This window comes from Neofelis nebulosa, chromosome 4 (assembly GCF_028018385.1).
Source record: "Neofelis nebulosa isolate mNeoNeb1 chromosome 4, mNeoNeb1.pri, whole genome shotgun sequence".
Taxonomy (NCBI): Eukaryota; Metazoa; Chordata; class Mammalia; order Carnivora; family Felidae; genus Neofelis; species Neofelis nebulosa.
In genome coordinates this window covers 14,325,530-14,339,136 of record NC_080785.1, presented here as the reverse complement: position 1 = coordinate 14,339,136, position 13,607 = coordinate 14,325,530, and the positions used below count along the sequence as shown (strand labels likewise).

The window sequence follows — 13,607 nt, the reverse complement described above, 5'->3', positions numbered from 1 at the left end:
AGTTGAATCTATTTACATACATACCTGCACGCACATAACGTATTTAGAAGTTTTATACAGGTTCTACCGCCACCAGCAGATCTCTGAAGGCACGGTATATGCTCTGGGCAAATTTTGCTGTACTTCAAAGTATCTTCTTGATAATTTTTCATATTTTTTGGTGACCTGCTAAATTTTATGACCAGGTAAAGTGATTAATATGGCTGCCACAGTAGGGACAGGGACAGAATCATCTCTGCCATTTTCTTAAAGTTCCCCGGTGCTCACATATCAGCATTCATACTGCAGTCTCTGAGCAGTGTTCAGGCCCTTTCCCATTTGTCCAGGGTTAATTTTGGTTGATATTAACACAGAGGTAACATAACGAGAACTTCCTGTAAACCGGGGCCCGACATCTGCAGTAGCACACGATGACACTCTCCAGCAATGAATTAAGGAGGCCACTGCCTGCCTTTCTGCCCTGGGCCCACTCATGGTCAGTTCCCCAAAACGGGTGGGCCCCCATGGACTAAGTGGGTCCCAGGGTCAGCTTGTAGAGCCGATATCAGTAAAACTTAATTTCTTTTCTTTTTCTTCTTTTCTTTCTTTCTTTCTTTCTTTTTTTTTTTTCTTTCTTTCTTTCTTTCTTTCTTTCTTTCTTTCTTTCTTTCTTTCTTTCTTTCTTTCTTTTCTTTCTCTCTTCTTCTTCTTCTTCTTCTTCTTCTTCTTCTTCTTCTTCTTTTTGATAAAAAATAGTATTTTCTCCCACATCACAGTGGATTCTCTTGCTTGTTTTGGAGACCGCTGCTCTAGATAGTAGTAAGTCAAGCCTTCCCGCTCTCTGGAAGTTCTGGTCTGACCACAGGACTAGATTCTTCCACTCTTTCCTTTAAATTTTTTTTTTTTCAACGTTTTTTTTTATTTTTGGGACAGAGAGAGACAGAGCATGAACGGGGGAGGGGCAGAGAGAGAGAGGGAGACACAGAATCGGAAACAGGCTCCAGGCTCCGAGCTGTCAGCACAGAGCCCGACGCGGGGCTCGAACTCACGGACCGCGAGATCGTGACCTGGCTGAAGTCGGCCGCTTAACCGACTGCGCTACCCAGGCGCCCCTACTCTTTCCTTCTCAAGGATGAAGTTCCTCCCCTTTGTCTTTTAGGGAGCAAAGAAGGTTTAGTTGCACATAGGATCATTTGGGGCAGTTTTTTTGAGGGGTATGGATAGTAATTTTACTTATCAGGTCTTTTTTTAATGTTTATTTATTTTTTTTTTTTTTAAATTTTTTTTTTTCAACGTTTTTTTTAATTTATTTTTGGGACAGAGAGAGACAGAGCATGAACGGGGGAGGGTCAGAGAGAGGGAGACACAGAATCGGAAACAGGCTCCAGGCTCCGAGCCATCAGCCCAGAGCCTGATGCGGGGCTCGAACTCACGGACCGCGAGATCGTGACCTGGCTGAAGTCGGACGCTTAACCGACTGCGCCACCCAGGCGCCCCTTAATGTTTATTTTTGAGAGAGAGTGTGTGTGAGCAGGGGAGGGGCAGAGAGAGAGAGAGAGAGAGAGAGAGAGAGAGAGAGAGAGAGATTCCCAAGCAGGCTCCATGCTGTCAGCACAGAGCCCCTCGTGGGGCTCGAACCCACGAACTGTGAGATCATGACCTGAGCCCAGATAAAAAGTTGGACGCTTAACCAACTGAGCCGCCCAGGCACCCCTTTACTTATCAAGTCTTGAGGGGAGGGCACTCTAGTCAGGCAGTGAGGGGTTGGGGTGGCTCCAGATAGCTGGGGTGGGCAGTGGCACTGTTCAGCTTCCTCACGGGCACTCCAGCCAGACACAGAGCCCTTGTGTCCGGTGCACGTACACCTACGCTGTGAGGTGAGAGAGGGTCCAAGTGCAGGGTGGGTGCCGCCCTGAGCCTGTCTCAGCAGTACTGAGCTTTGCCTTAAAGCCGATGGATTTAATCAAACTATTGGTGGCATGTGTTAGTTATCTAACATCGCATACAAACTACCCCAAACTTAGTGGCTGAAAAACAACAAAACTCAGTACCTCACAGTGTCTGCAGGTCAGGAATCTGGGTGCAGTCTAGCCAGGTCCCCTGCTCAGGGTTTTGCCCAGGCTGCGGGCATCTTGAGTCTCCACAGGGTGGGTGCGATGCCAGGCTCATTCACGTGGCTGTTGGCACACTTCAGTTCCTCGTGGGCTGTTGGACTGAGGGCCCCATTTCCTCAGGAGCCATTATAGCAGCAGCCGAAAATGAACACAGGCTGTCTCAAAGAGGAGAAAAATGGGCAACAGATGTGCTTTAATGTAGGTAATTGGCTGATTTTTAAATTCAGCATCTTAAAGAATGCTACATCTGATTTCTAAAGTCGTCTTCTTACCGAGAAAAGGCTACTGACTTGGGTGTAAGTGGATAAAGGGGCAGCATGGTGGCTGTCCCCTGAAGAGCGACCACAACTCAATCCCTTCTAAAGTAGAAAGAATAAGGTTCATTTCTGTGTTACTAAAACCGCTGGACAGATGGGTTCCTTTCTTCTTTCTAAGACTTCTAGAGAAAGGGAGATCAAGCCTTTAAACGTAGGAAATGAAATGATACATGAAGTTGTGTGAACAAAAGTTTGTTTTGTTTTTTTCTCTCCCCTCTTTGCTTCCTTGCTTTGTTTTCTATTCCCAGCCAAGGAATAGGTTCTTGATTTGGGGTTAGATGCTATATGTTAGGTCAGTTAGGGTCTGTCCCTAACTGACAGAGCCACCCAGGCGCCCAGCCCCTTTGGAATTCTTAAAGCGTGTCTAGAAAACAAATAGGCATCACTGCTACCTGGTCAAAATATTTTACTGATTGGGACCATAAACTTTATAGTAAAATCAGAATTTGTAATGTAAGGCATTAAAGCTAAGGGTCCTACAAATGGTCTATAAAACAATATTTTTCTTACAAGCATTATTATAATTATTTAATATTGCAAGCAAGCATTGAAGTTAAAACTTCTTGTTTAGTAATTCAGCAAAAAAGATGGGAAGAGTGGATGAATTTTAATTCCCCTGAATAGCTTTTGCTAGGAGGAAAGGAAAGAATAACAAAGAATAAACATTTCCTGAGTACATGTGGTGGGCTAGGTACTCTTAGAAGACTCGCACTCAGATGGGGCCACTGATACTCAGAGAAGTAAAGTGACTTGACTTTAATAGAGCTATTAACTCGATTTGACGCTATTCACTCTATTTGAACTCCAGATCTTTTGGCTTTTTTTTGTTTAAGCTGTGCTCCACCTCCCCCCCCCCCCCCCCCCCGCCCCGCCCCGCCCCTTGGCCTTGCAATCACAAATTCATTCTTTGCTGGGATCGGGGAAGTTGTGTAGCTTGGGCAGTGAGCTCCCAAGGAAGAATGGAAAGCTCTGTCTTCCCAGTTCATGAACTTCATATCTTAGTGGTCATACATGTCACTAGAAAGGGTAAGTGGCTCAGAGGAAGCCATGCTCTTGTGTATCAACTGGAAAGTCAACTTTCATCCAGAAAATAGTGGATTCTCTCCTCTATACACCAGCTTACAAGCTGGGAGGGGAGAGAGTTCTACAGGGCCAGGGGTTAAATTAATAGGCTGCTCAGAAGGTCACAAGGCAACTCAGTAATTCCAAGCTTTATGTGAGTGTAACTCCAGGGAGACAGGTTTCCTGTTACAGGGCACATGGAGACCCAGATCTTGGCACAGGAAGGATGTCAGTTATATTCAGTGCACTGAAATCCCTAAATTTAGGTCTGCATTTCTCTCCATAAGTATCCTCTTCTTCATGCTTGTGACTCTGAGAGTGAAGTCTTCAGGGCTTAGCAAACGATGCATTTCAAATCTCCAAGGTGTGAGGCTGGCAGGCTAAGTTTATAAATTAACCTTGTGGGGGGTGCCTGGGTGCCTCAGTCGGTTAAGCAATCACTCTTCACTTTGGCTCAGGTCACGATCTCAGGTTGGGGAGATCAAGCCCCAGCTGGGCCCTGCCCTGACAGCATGGAGCTTGCTAGGGATTCTGTCTCTCCTTCTCTTCCCCGCCCCCGCTCGCATGTGAGCACACTCTCTCTCAAATAAATAAACAAACTTAAAAAAATAAATCAGTTAATCAAACTTGCAACTTTTTAGGAAGACCATAACCGGTAAGTAAAGACCCTAAGAATTTCTGGGAGGGTTGGGGGGAGATGGTGGTGTGGGTGTCTAGAGGAGCTTAGAGTCCATCCAGGATTTAATAGAAGGCAATATTAGGAGACAAAAGTCAAGAATCTAGGGCTTGGCTCAGGATCAGGGAATTAGAGCACTGCATAAACTGGAGGGCACGCTAACATGCAGATTCCTCGGCCTTGCTCCAGACTGAAGAGTATCTGGGATCGGGCTCCTTAGGTGATTCTGATGCCACCAGTCCATGTACTGGTATTTACGCACCACTGGCTGCTGGTTGGTAATCAAGTGGCAGAACAATAAAAAAAACGAAGACTTTAAAGAAAACTGTTGTGAGCCTCTTGCAGGAGAGGAGAGCACAAAGGACTCGCTTTGGGCAGGTCCTCTGCTTCAGAAAGGGTCTAGCAGCCTTAAGGGGGGTCCAGAAGGCAGTTAATTAGGGAAGAACAGGCAGAGGAGCGGATGGAGGTGGGAAAACACCGTGTAGATGAGCAGTCAGAGAGGAGCGAGTGAGCAGACTCAGTGTTGGTTTCCCAGCACAAGCGCGCCAAGAGGGTCTCCTAAAGCTAAGCCTGAAGCCGGGACACTCCTAACGCCTTTCCCCCGGCAAACGCCACCTTCTGGGAGATGGGCGGGGCGACATCATGACGTAACGGGGCGGGGCGCCGGGGGGGAAGTGGCGTAAGAGGCGGTGCGGCCTGGGAACGGCGATCCGGACGCGGGCTGGCATGTCGGCTCTGAAGCGGTTGGCGCCTTTCTTTCGGGTTGGAAACCACTTGTTCAGAGGCCGCGGCTCCGGGGCGGCTGGAGGCACTGGAGTCCGTCAGTGAGTGTTGGCTGGGAGAGGGGCCCCGCCTGCTTCTAACGGAAAGCGCCTGTCTTCGGGACGCGCTCACCTTGACGCGGGGCACCTGGGCGGACCGGGTCTCTCCAGCGATCTCCGCCCCGAGGCATGCTGGGACTTGGAGTCCCGGTCCGTGACGTGGGGGCCAGGGAGAGCCGGGGGGCAGTGGGCGCCGGGGCACTGTTTGCTTGGCAGGTTTTCCACTGTGCGGGGGGCCGCTCCTGCCCCAGGGGAGCCTGCCTTTGGGAAATTCAGTTGAACGTGGAGGCAAGCTAGAGCTGATCTGGAAGCGAGAGCAGGAGTTGGGGGAGGCGAGGGCGTTCTGGCAGAGGAAACAACCTGTACGGTGTGTTTTGAAGCGTCAAGTGCGAGGCAAGGAGTGTCCGAAGTGCCTCGGGAGACCTTGGGACGTAGGGAGGGAATGTCCGCATGCCCGGCTGGAGGATTTCTAACGGAGGCGATAGCGATCCCAGCGAGGTTTTAATTAGATGTCACATAACCAGATTTTAATTCCATTCTGAATAGTTACTCTGGCTTCAGGGTGGAGGATGAATTCTCTTAAGGTTGTGGAGGTGATCACCCAGGGAGAGTGCCGAAGGGTGAGAAGAGAGCCAAAAGTGGATGCTTGGACAATATAGGAATAAAAAAAAAAAAAAAAAAAGAGATCTTATTTTTTAGAACTGTTTTGGGTTCACAGCAGAATTGAGTGGTAGGTACAGAGATTTCCCATAAGGCCCCTGTTCTCATGCATAGCCTCCTCCATTATCAACATTCCCTATGAGAATGTTCCCTTTGGCAGAATCAATTGACACATTATCTCCGAATCCCATAGTTCGTGTTAGGGTTCACTCTCACAACGCCAGAATTAAGAGAATGAGCAATAGAGGAGTCACCCGTGAGGCAGCCCAAAAATTCAACTGGAGATCATAGTGCTGGGATGCCAAGGGAGGGCACTTCTGCCAAAAATGAATTGGTAGTGCAGAGATTCAGTACGAGCAGGACAGAAAGTAGAACGCCCGATTTTTACAGGTGATGTCCCAGGCCCCTTAGATCATCATCTACGTTTTTCCAGGAGGCAGGGTAGGGTAGTGGTTAAAAGCAGGATTGTGGCCTCAAACTGCCTCAATTCAAATGTCACCTCTGCCACAGTCTAGCTGTTTGGCCTTGGAAGTTTGTTTTTTTTCTTTTTACTGTTTATTTACTTATTTTGAGAGAGGGAGCATGAGCAAGGGAAGGGTAGAGAGGGAGAGAGAATCCCAAGCCGACTGTGCACTGTCAGGGCAGAACCCGATGAGGGGCTTGATCTCAACTAACTGCGAGTTCGTGACCTGAGCTGAAGTCAGGAGTTGCATGCTTAACCCACTGAGCTACATAGGTGCCTGTCTTAAAAAAAAAAAAAAAAAAAAAAAAAAAATTAATGTTTGTTTATTTTGAAGGAGAGAGAACGTGAGCAGGGGAAGGGCAGAGAGAGAGGGAGATAGAATCTGAAGCAGGTTCCAGGCTCTGAACAAGCTCAGCACAAAGCCAGACGTGGGGCTCAAATCCATGAACTGTGGGATCATGACCTGAACCACCATGTGCCCCTCTTTTTTTTTTTTTTTTTTTTTAAATGCTCTCTCCACCCAGTGTGGGACTCAAATTCATGACCCTGAGATCCAGAGCTGCGTGCTCTACCAACTGAGCCAGCCAGGCGCCCCAACGACCCACTTATTTCAAGTCATAGTTAAAACAGCAGGTCACTGTGGCAATAATGAAATGTTGGAGAGTTCCTGGTAGTGAGTTTGAACTGTAATTCTCAAATATTATTTTAATGAATTTAACTGATGGGCCCTTGTATCTAAAACGTATCAAAGAGGAAGCCTGTTGTTACAATATATTGAATTCTCATCCCCATAGTTTGTTTGTAAAATGAAGTATTTATATGCATAGATAGGTCCTGAATAAATACTGTTAAATAAAATTGGCACATGATGGCATTACAGAAACAGTGTGATGTATTCTTCAGGTCGTAAAGCAATGATGCTTGAGGGAGCCTTTTATTTTTTATTTTTTTTAACTTTATTTTTTGGAGACAGAACAAGCAGGGAGGAACAGAGAGATGGGGGAGACACAGAATCCGAGGCAGACTCCAGGCTCTGAGCTGTCAACACAGAGCCTGCCGTGGGGCTCATACCCACAAACTGTGAGATCATGACCTGAGCTGAAGTAAGCCGCCCAACTGACTGAGCCACCCAGGTGCCCCTTGAAGGTGCCTTTTAAAAGTAATATGTGGTCACTATTTAAAAACAAACAAACAGGGGCGCCTGGGTGGCGCAGTCGGTTAAGCGTCCGACTTCAGCTCAGGTCACGATCTCGCGGTCCGTGAGTTCGAGCCCCGCGTCGGGCTCTGGGCTGATGGCTCGGAGCCTGGAGCCTGCTTCCGATTCTGTGTCTCCCTCTCTCTCTGCCCCTCCCTCGTTCATGCTCTGTCTCTCTCTGTCCCAAAAATAAATAAAAAACGTTGAAAAAACAAACAAACAAACAAACAAAAAATCCATATTACTCAGCCATAAAAAAATGAAATCTTGCCATTTGCCACAACGTGGGTGGATCCAGAGTGTATTGCTAAGTGAATTCAGTCATAGATAAAGACCATATTATTTCATTCATATGTGGAATTTGAGAAAAACAAATGAGCGAAGGCAGGGAAAAAGAGAGGCAACCAAGAAACAGACTCTTAACCCTAGAGAACAAGCTGATGGTGGGGGGATGGGTGACCTAGGTGATGGGGATTGAGGAGGGCACTTGTGATGAGCACTGGGTGTTGCATGGAAGTGTTGGATTTCTATATTATACGTCTGAAACTAATATTACTCTGTATGTTAACTAACTGGAATTTAAACCAAAACTTAAGGGGTGCCTGAGTGGTCAGCCAGTTAAGCATCAGACCCTAGGTTTCAGTTCAGGTCATGATCACGTTATGGGAGATAGAACCCCACGCTATCCGCTTGGGATTCTCTCTCCCCCTCTGCCCCTACCCTGCTCATGCTCTCGCTTTCTCTCAAAATAAATAAACTTAAAAAAAAGTTAATAAAAATTTAAATACATATGCAAAAATAGGAATCACCTCTTACACCATCCATTAATATTTTATGTAGAGCCTTCCAAATAGGTGTGTAATATACTGGGTAAATACTTACATAAAAATGAAACTTTTATCTCTTCAGTGTGGTATCATGCTGATGGGAATTCTAATTAAGAACTGTGTCTTTGATTCATAAAATGAGAAAATTATTAATGTTGTTTGTAGGCAGTATTTAAGAGCTTGGGCTTTGCCACCAAATAATCCCCCAGTGTTTTCATTTGTGAATATTAGTAACCATAGGCTCTGTCTATAGGGTTATGAAAATAAATGATAATGCATATAAAATGCTTACTTTGGTGTTTGGCACATGGTAAACAATAAATGATGATTATTAATAACCTTTAACAATTAAAGGGAGAGGATAGGGGCGCCTGGGTGGCTCAGTCGGTTAAGCGTCCGACTTCAGCTCAGGTCATGATCTCAAGGTTTGTGAATTTGAAGCTCCCAGTTGGGCTCTTTGCTGACAGCCTGGAGCCTGCTTCAGCTTCTGTGTCTCACTCACTCTCTCTGCCCCTTCCCTCCCTTTCAAAAACATAAATGAACATTAAAATGTTAAAAGAGTAGGAGAGGATAGTAAGGGTGGTGGGTAAGAATGTATAAGGAACCATAGATCTAGTGATGTTCTCAAATCTACAGCACAGTTTGAAGAAATGTTAGTGCAGTTTTGGTACAGTTATTCATTTCTATGCTGCACAGAAGAGAACATTGTTTTACAAGCTCGGTCTTACCTGAAATGAAATTTGTGAACACTGTACATTTTATATAGAAATTCTCTTTAAACTTCTGTATCATAGAATATGTATAGCTGCTAAATAGATCTTGACAATAACACCATTCAGTACAAATTATATTACGTTAGAGTCCACCTATAATAATTAAAATCTAACTGAATAAAAAGACTGCAGCCCTTAGGGATGGTGTCCCCCAGTTTATCAATATTGAAATGAAAACAAAAACCAGGAAAAGTTGTTTGGACTTACTGTTTTGAGGTTCTTTGCTCTGTTCAGAAGTATTAGCTTATTATTTATTTTTTTAAAGTAAACATTTGCTTTTATGTATTAAAAAAATTTTTTTTTAGGGTCATGAGTTCCGGCCTCACATTGGGTGTCAAGATTACCAAAAAAAATAAATAAACTGAGGAAAAAAAAAAAAAAGGATTTGCTGAGTCGTCATTCCCATATAGTGGTCTTTTAATAAAGACTGTAATAGAGCAGAGGACATAATTTGCCTTTGAAATAGATGGCTAAACAGAACAAGATTAATTTGCCCATTTGTTTTTCTGGATCAGCTAAGTGACGTACTGCTGCAAGTTCACTTCCCTGGACTAAAACTTGAGGCTGGTATCCCATTATCAACACGTTCATATTTCTGTAAAATACATGAATATTCACTAAAGGGAAATAATAATCTCATCAGTGCAGGCCAGTTTTTTGCTGCCAAACAAGTTTAAAAGCAGGCTTATGAAAAATCAGTTTCAAGGGACTGTGGAGGAGTCATCCTGTATTTCATGGAGGAGATGAGAAATGTTAGATTTAGGGGCACCTGGGTGGCTCAGTCGGTTAAGCGTCTGGCTTCGGCTCAGGTAATGATCTCACAGTTCGTGGGGTCAGGCTCCGCGTCGGGCTCTGTGCTGACAGCTCGGAGCCTGGAGCCTGCTTCGGATTCTGTGTCTCTCTCTGTCTGTCTGCCTGTCCCTGCTTGTGTGCTTTCTCTCTCTCTGCAAAATAAATAAATAAAACTTAAAAAAAAAAACAAAAACAAATGTTAGATTCAGTTTCTAGATTTAACTTTAAAATTTTGGATGATTTCATACTTTGAAGAGGCACCAAGCGGTGTAACATTTTGTTTTGCGTCATAGTGCCGGTGGCGGGGTGCATATCGAACCTCGGTATAGGCAGTTTCCCCAGCTGACCAAGTCCCAGGTGGTCCAGGCCGAGTTCTTCAGTGGGACCATGTGGTTCTGGATTCTCTGGCGTTTTTGGCATGACTCGGATGCTGTGCTGGTAAGTGCAGGACAATAATTCTAATACATTAATAGAGTATTATAATTAATTAGATTGTTATTACTAATATATCAATAGCTTAGCTTTTTCATTTCCTGTCTGTAGACCGTTTTGCTGTCTGGATGTATCCCTTTACCATGTTGTCCTTGGGGACATGCAGAATCCTATTAACAAATAAAATACATGATCTCTGACCTTTTCTGCCCACAGGTGTACAGGTTGGTAATCCATCTCTTACGGTTTCTGTTAGGTTGTCATATTCGGAAGGAAGACTAGAAACTAATTCTTTTACCTTCTGAACCAGGGGTTCCTTGGTGGGTTAAGTTTCAGACTTCAGTTGCTTTAAATGCTCGATGTCATCTAGTCTGTGCAGGGGCCCAGGGCAGCCAGATCGGGGTGGGAGAGACGTGGGCTAATTTGTCTTGAGAAGTTAGCTGCTGGTAACATTCTAACATGTTACTAGCCTCAACTGAGTTTTTATCACCTTTGCACGGACTCTGTTCTCCAGGAAATTAAACCTTTCCACCGTTGAAATCTGTGCTCGTTGATCTAGATAGGAAAAAAATCTTCATACACAAATCTTTGATGCATCGGGTTGATTCATGTCCCATTTCCCTTAGAACCCTGTGCTCTTGTCCCCCTGTAGGGAGCTGTTTGGTGTCTGAATTGGCAGCACGTGGACACCCCTAGCTCGCTGTAGGTCCGCTGTCAGGCCTGTATGTGGCTGCTTGGCCTGAGACGATGATGCCACCAGAAATGCCCTGAGTCGGGACTGAAGATGAATGAGCCCACCTGAGGCTTACCCGATCTCCCGTCAGGATTGACAGGACACTTTGAGACGTTATATTTTACCAGGGCTTTAACGCATTGTCGAGATGTGGGGTACCTTCTCCCTACCGTCCATCATGGATGCATACTGAAATGCTGGCTCGGGCTGCTGGCTCCAAAATGGGTAGGCTTTGAAGTTCAGGCCACAGCTCATATTGAACAGGTTGAAGAACAGTCGGATGAGCAAATAATAAAGTAGTAGAATTTCTTCCTGTGGCATGTCAGGGTCTGTGTGTAGGACAGCCTTAAATTTTTTTTCTTTTGAATTTAATTCACCATATGGAATATATGTAGATTCTTCACCTTTTTTTGAACGGTTGTCCCCAGGGTCACTTTCCATATCCAGATCCTTCCCAGTGGACAGATGAAGAACTAGGTATCCTCCCTGATGATGAAGACTGAAAGTGTCGATTGAACTCTTTACAAGTGGGTATGCCCCACATTCCTTTGGAAACTTGTTTGCCTTGTGTCGATAAAAATGTTTTGACTTTATGATGGTCTTTCTAAAATCATGATGGACAATTAACTGTATTGTGTCTGACTTCTGCCTTTAGTATTTTCATATTTGCTGTCTCCTCTTCCTTTTCAATATTTGTTTTAAAAAATTCTCTTTTCCTGAGTCATGTTATGATTTAGGGTCCCATTTAGCCATCTTTTTTTTTTTTTTTTTTTTTTTTTTAGTGTTTGAGAGAGAGTGCAGGAGAGGCAGAGAGCGGGAGAGAGAATCCCAAGCAGGCTCTGCCCTCAGCATGGAGCCCATTGTAGGGTTCCGTCTCATGAATGTGAGATCACGACCTGAGCCGAACGTGAGTTGAACGCTTAACTGCCTGAGTCACCCAGGCGCCCCTATCTATTTATTGATCAAAGACTTTTCTAAAGTATCAACTCCACAGGGGGATTATAGTGGTGGATAAGGCAGATACAGAGCTTGCAGTTATGTTTGTAGTTGCAGAAATACCATGCTCTACTCTGAGTGTTAAAGTATAGAAAGTTCCAGCTTATGAGAAGTGTTACGATACGGAATTGTGTGGAGATTAACCCTAAACAGTAAAAGGTTATGGTCCTTTCATTTTTCCAAATTAGGAATCAGAGTTTTTCTTAGTTTGAAAGGAAGGTTCTACTAGAACCTTCAGGGGTTAAGACATTCTCATGTAACATGTTTTTTAAATCAATCATTGCATTAATAATTGCCAGCACTCAGAAGGCCTTAGAAATTGTTTTATTTATTTTCAGGAATTATTTTAAATGCTAGGAAGCATTAAATGAAAAATGCTCCCATTCCATCATACTATTAGTATTGCTATTATAATTTTAATTAGAAATAGCTTATTGAGGGGCACCTGGGTGGCTCAGTTGGTTAAGTGCCCGGCTTTGGCCCAGGTCATGATCTCATGTGAGTTTGAGCCCTGCGTCGGGCTCTGTGCTAACAGCTAAGAGCCTGCAACCTTCTTCAGATTCTGTGTCTCCCTCTCTCTGCCCCTCCCCTGCTTGCACCCTGTCTGTCTTGCTCTGAAAAATAAACATTAAAAAATAATTTTTTTAAGGAAAAAAAAGTAACTTATTGACATGAAAATTACAGCAGTTTTAGGGTATGTGGGGAGGAGAGGGAGAGGAAAAAAATGTCCCCCAAGGGCAGGTGGTTAAACTGTCTCACAGCTTGTTTTGTGTCTCTGGATTTACCGTGGGTAAACCAGGGGTCTCTGTTAGCAGGACCCTCCTTCCCTTTGGTAACGTGACTGCCAGCACAAACCTCCTCTTCTTACAGATTTCCCAGTATTCTCACACAGTCATTAACATTTTATTTTAAAGATGAGACTGTAAACCCTTTGAGAAGGTACTTTATAAGACTACTCTCATGATTGGTGCTCAGTGAATGCTTGAATAATTGAATAAAAGTTATGGATTTGAATTCTTGAAAATAAAAGTACTTAAAGCTTTCTACTTTTGTTTCCCTGCAGGAGTCAGGCGAAAGTTTCAAGCGATTGAGGACTTCATATCGTACCTGAAAGTTGTACATTAAAGTGTTTTTGGTCAACAGTGAGGAACTGAGTTATGGATGTTTCTGATAACGACAGCCACCCTCTATGGATTATTTCCTATGCTCCCAACTGCTGTCCTAACTGGTTACAGGCCCTGTCACTGGATCCTCTGGGGTACCCCATGGTGTAGACAGACATTAGCTCCACTTCTCAGTGAGGAAATTCAGGCTCAAGGAGATGAAGTAACTTTGCCTTAGGGTCACACGTTGATGAGTAGTGACATTAGGCCTGGCCCTGCACTTAACTGCAGAGCGATACCGCCCTCCTAGTGAATGTTGTAGTCCTATGTATGTTGACAGTTAACGTGAAAACTCTTGCCATTTCTCTACTGCTGGTGTTTTCTTGCCCGACATACAGAGGTGAGAGGTTTGTGTGGTCCATTTCTTGTGTTTATATTATCGCTTGTGGGCTGGGCGGTGTTAAGTGGCCGTTTGTGGACCTAATATACATGTCTAACTAGGAATTCTTACGACTGGAGGAATGGGAGATACTGGTGAAATAGGATATTCCACTTTTTCTAAAATGTGTTTCGAAATACCTTCCAACTTTTTGTAGCATCACAGTTCTGATAGGACAGAATTTTCTTCTGTCCACAGATAAAAATCTGCAGTATAGAATGGCTT

General features: G+C 44.4%; 1 protein-coding gene across 4 annotated transcripts; it reads left to right on the top strand.

Moving 5' to 3' along the window:
* The first annotated feature begins 4,822 nt into the window (after positions 1 to 4,822).
* Positions 4,823 to 13,312, top strand: NDUFB2 (NADH:ubiquinone oxidoreductase subunit B2). 4 transcript variants are annotated; one of them, XM_058724077.1, is made up of 4 exons: positions 4,823 to 4,972; positions 9,973 to 10,117; positions 11,273 to 11,371; positions 12,904 to 13,312. In XM_058724077.1, exons 1-3 carry the CDS (start codon positions 4,875 to 4,877, stop codon positions 11,345 to 11,347), a joined length of 318 nt encoding a protein of 105 aa, XP_058580060.1. In that variant the 5' UTR covers positions 4,823 to 4,874; the 3' UTR covers positions 11,348 to 11,371; positions 12,904 to 13,312. The 4 variants fall into 4 exon arrangements, with proteins under 4 accessions (XP_058580060.1, XP_058580061.1, XP_058580059.1 ...); XM_058724078.1 differs by having other exon boundaries at positions 11,273 to 11,375; positions 12,907 to 13,312; XM_058724076.1 differs by having other exon boundaries at positions 11,273 to 11,375.
* The last annotated feature ends 295 nt before the right edge of the window (positions 13,313 to 13,607 follow it).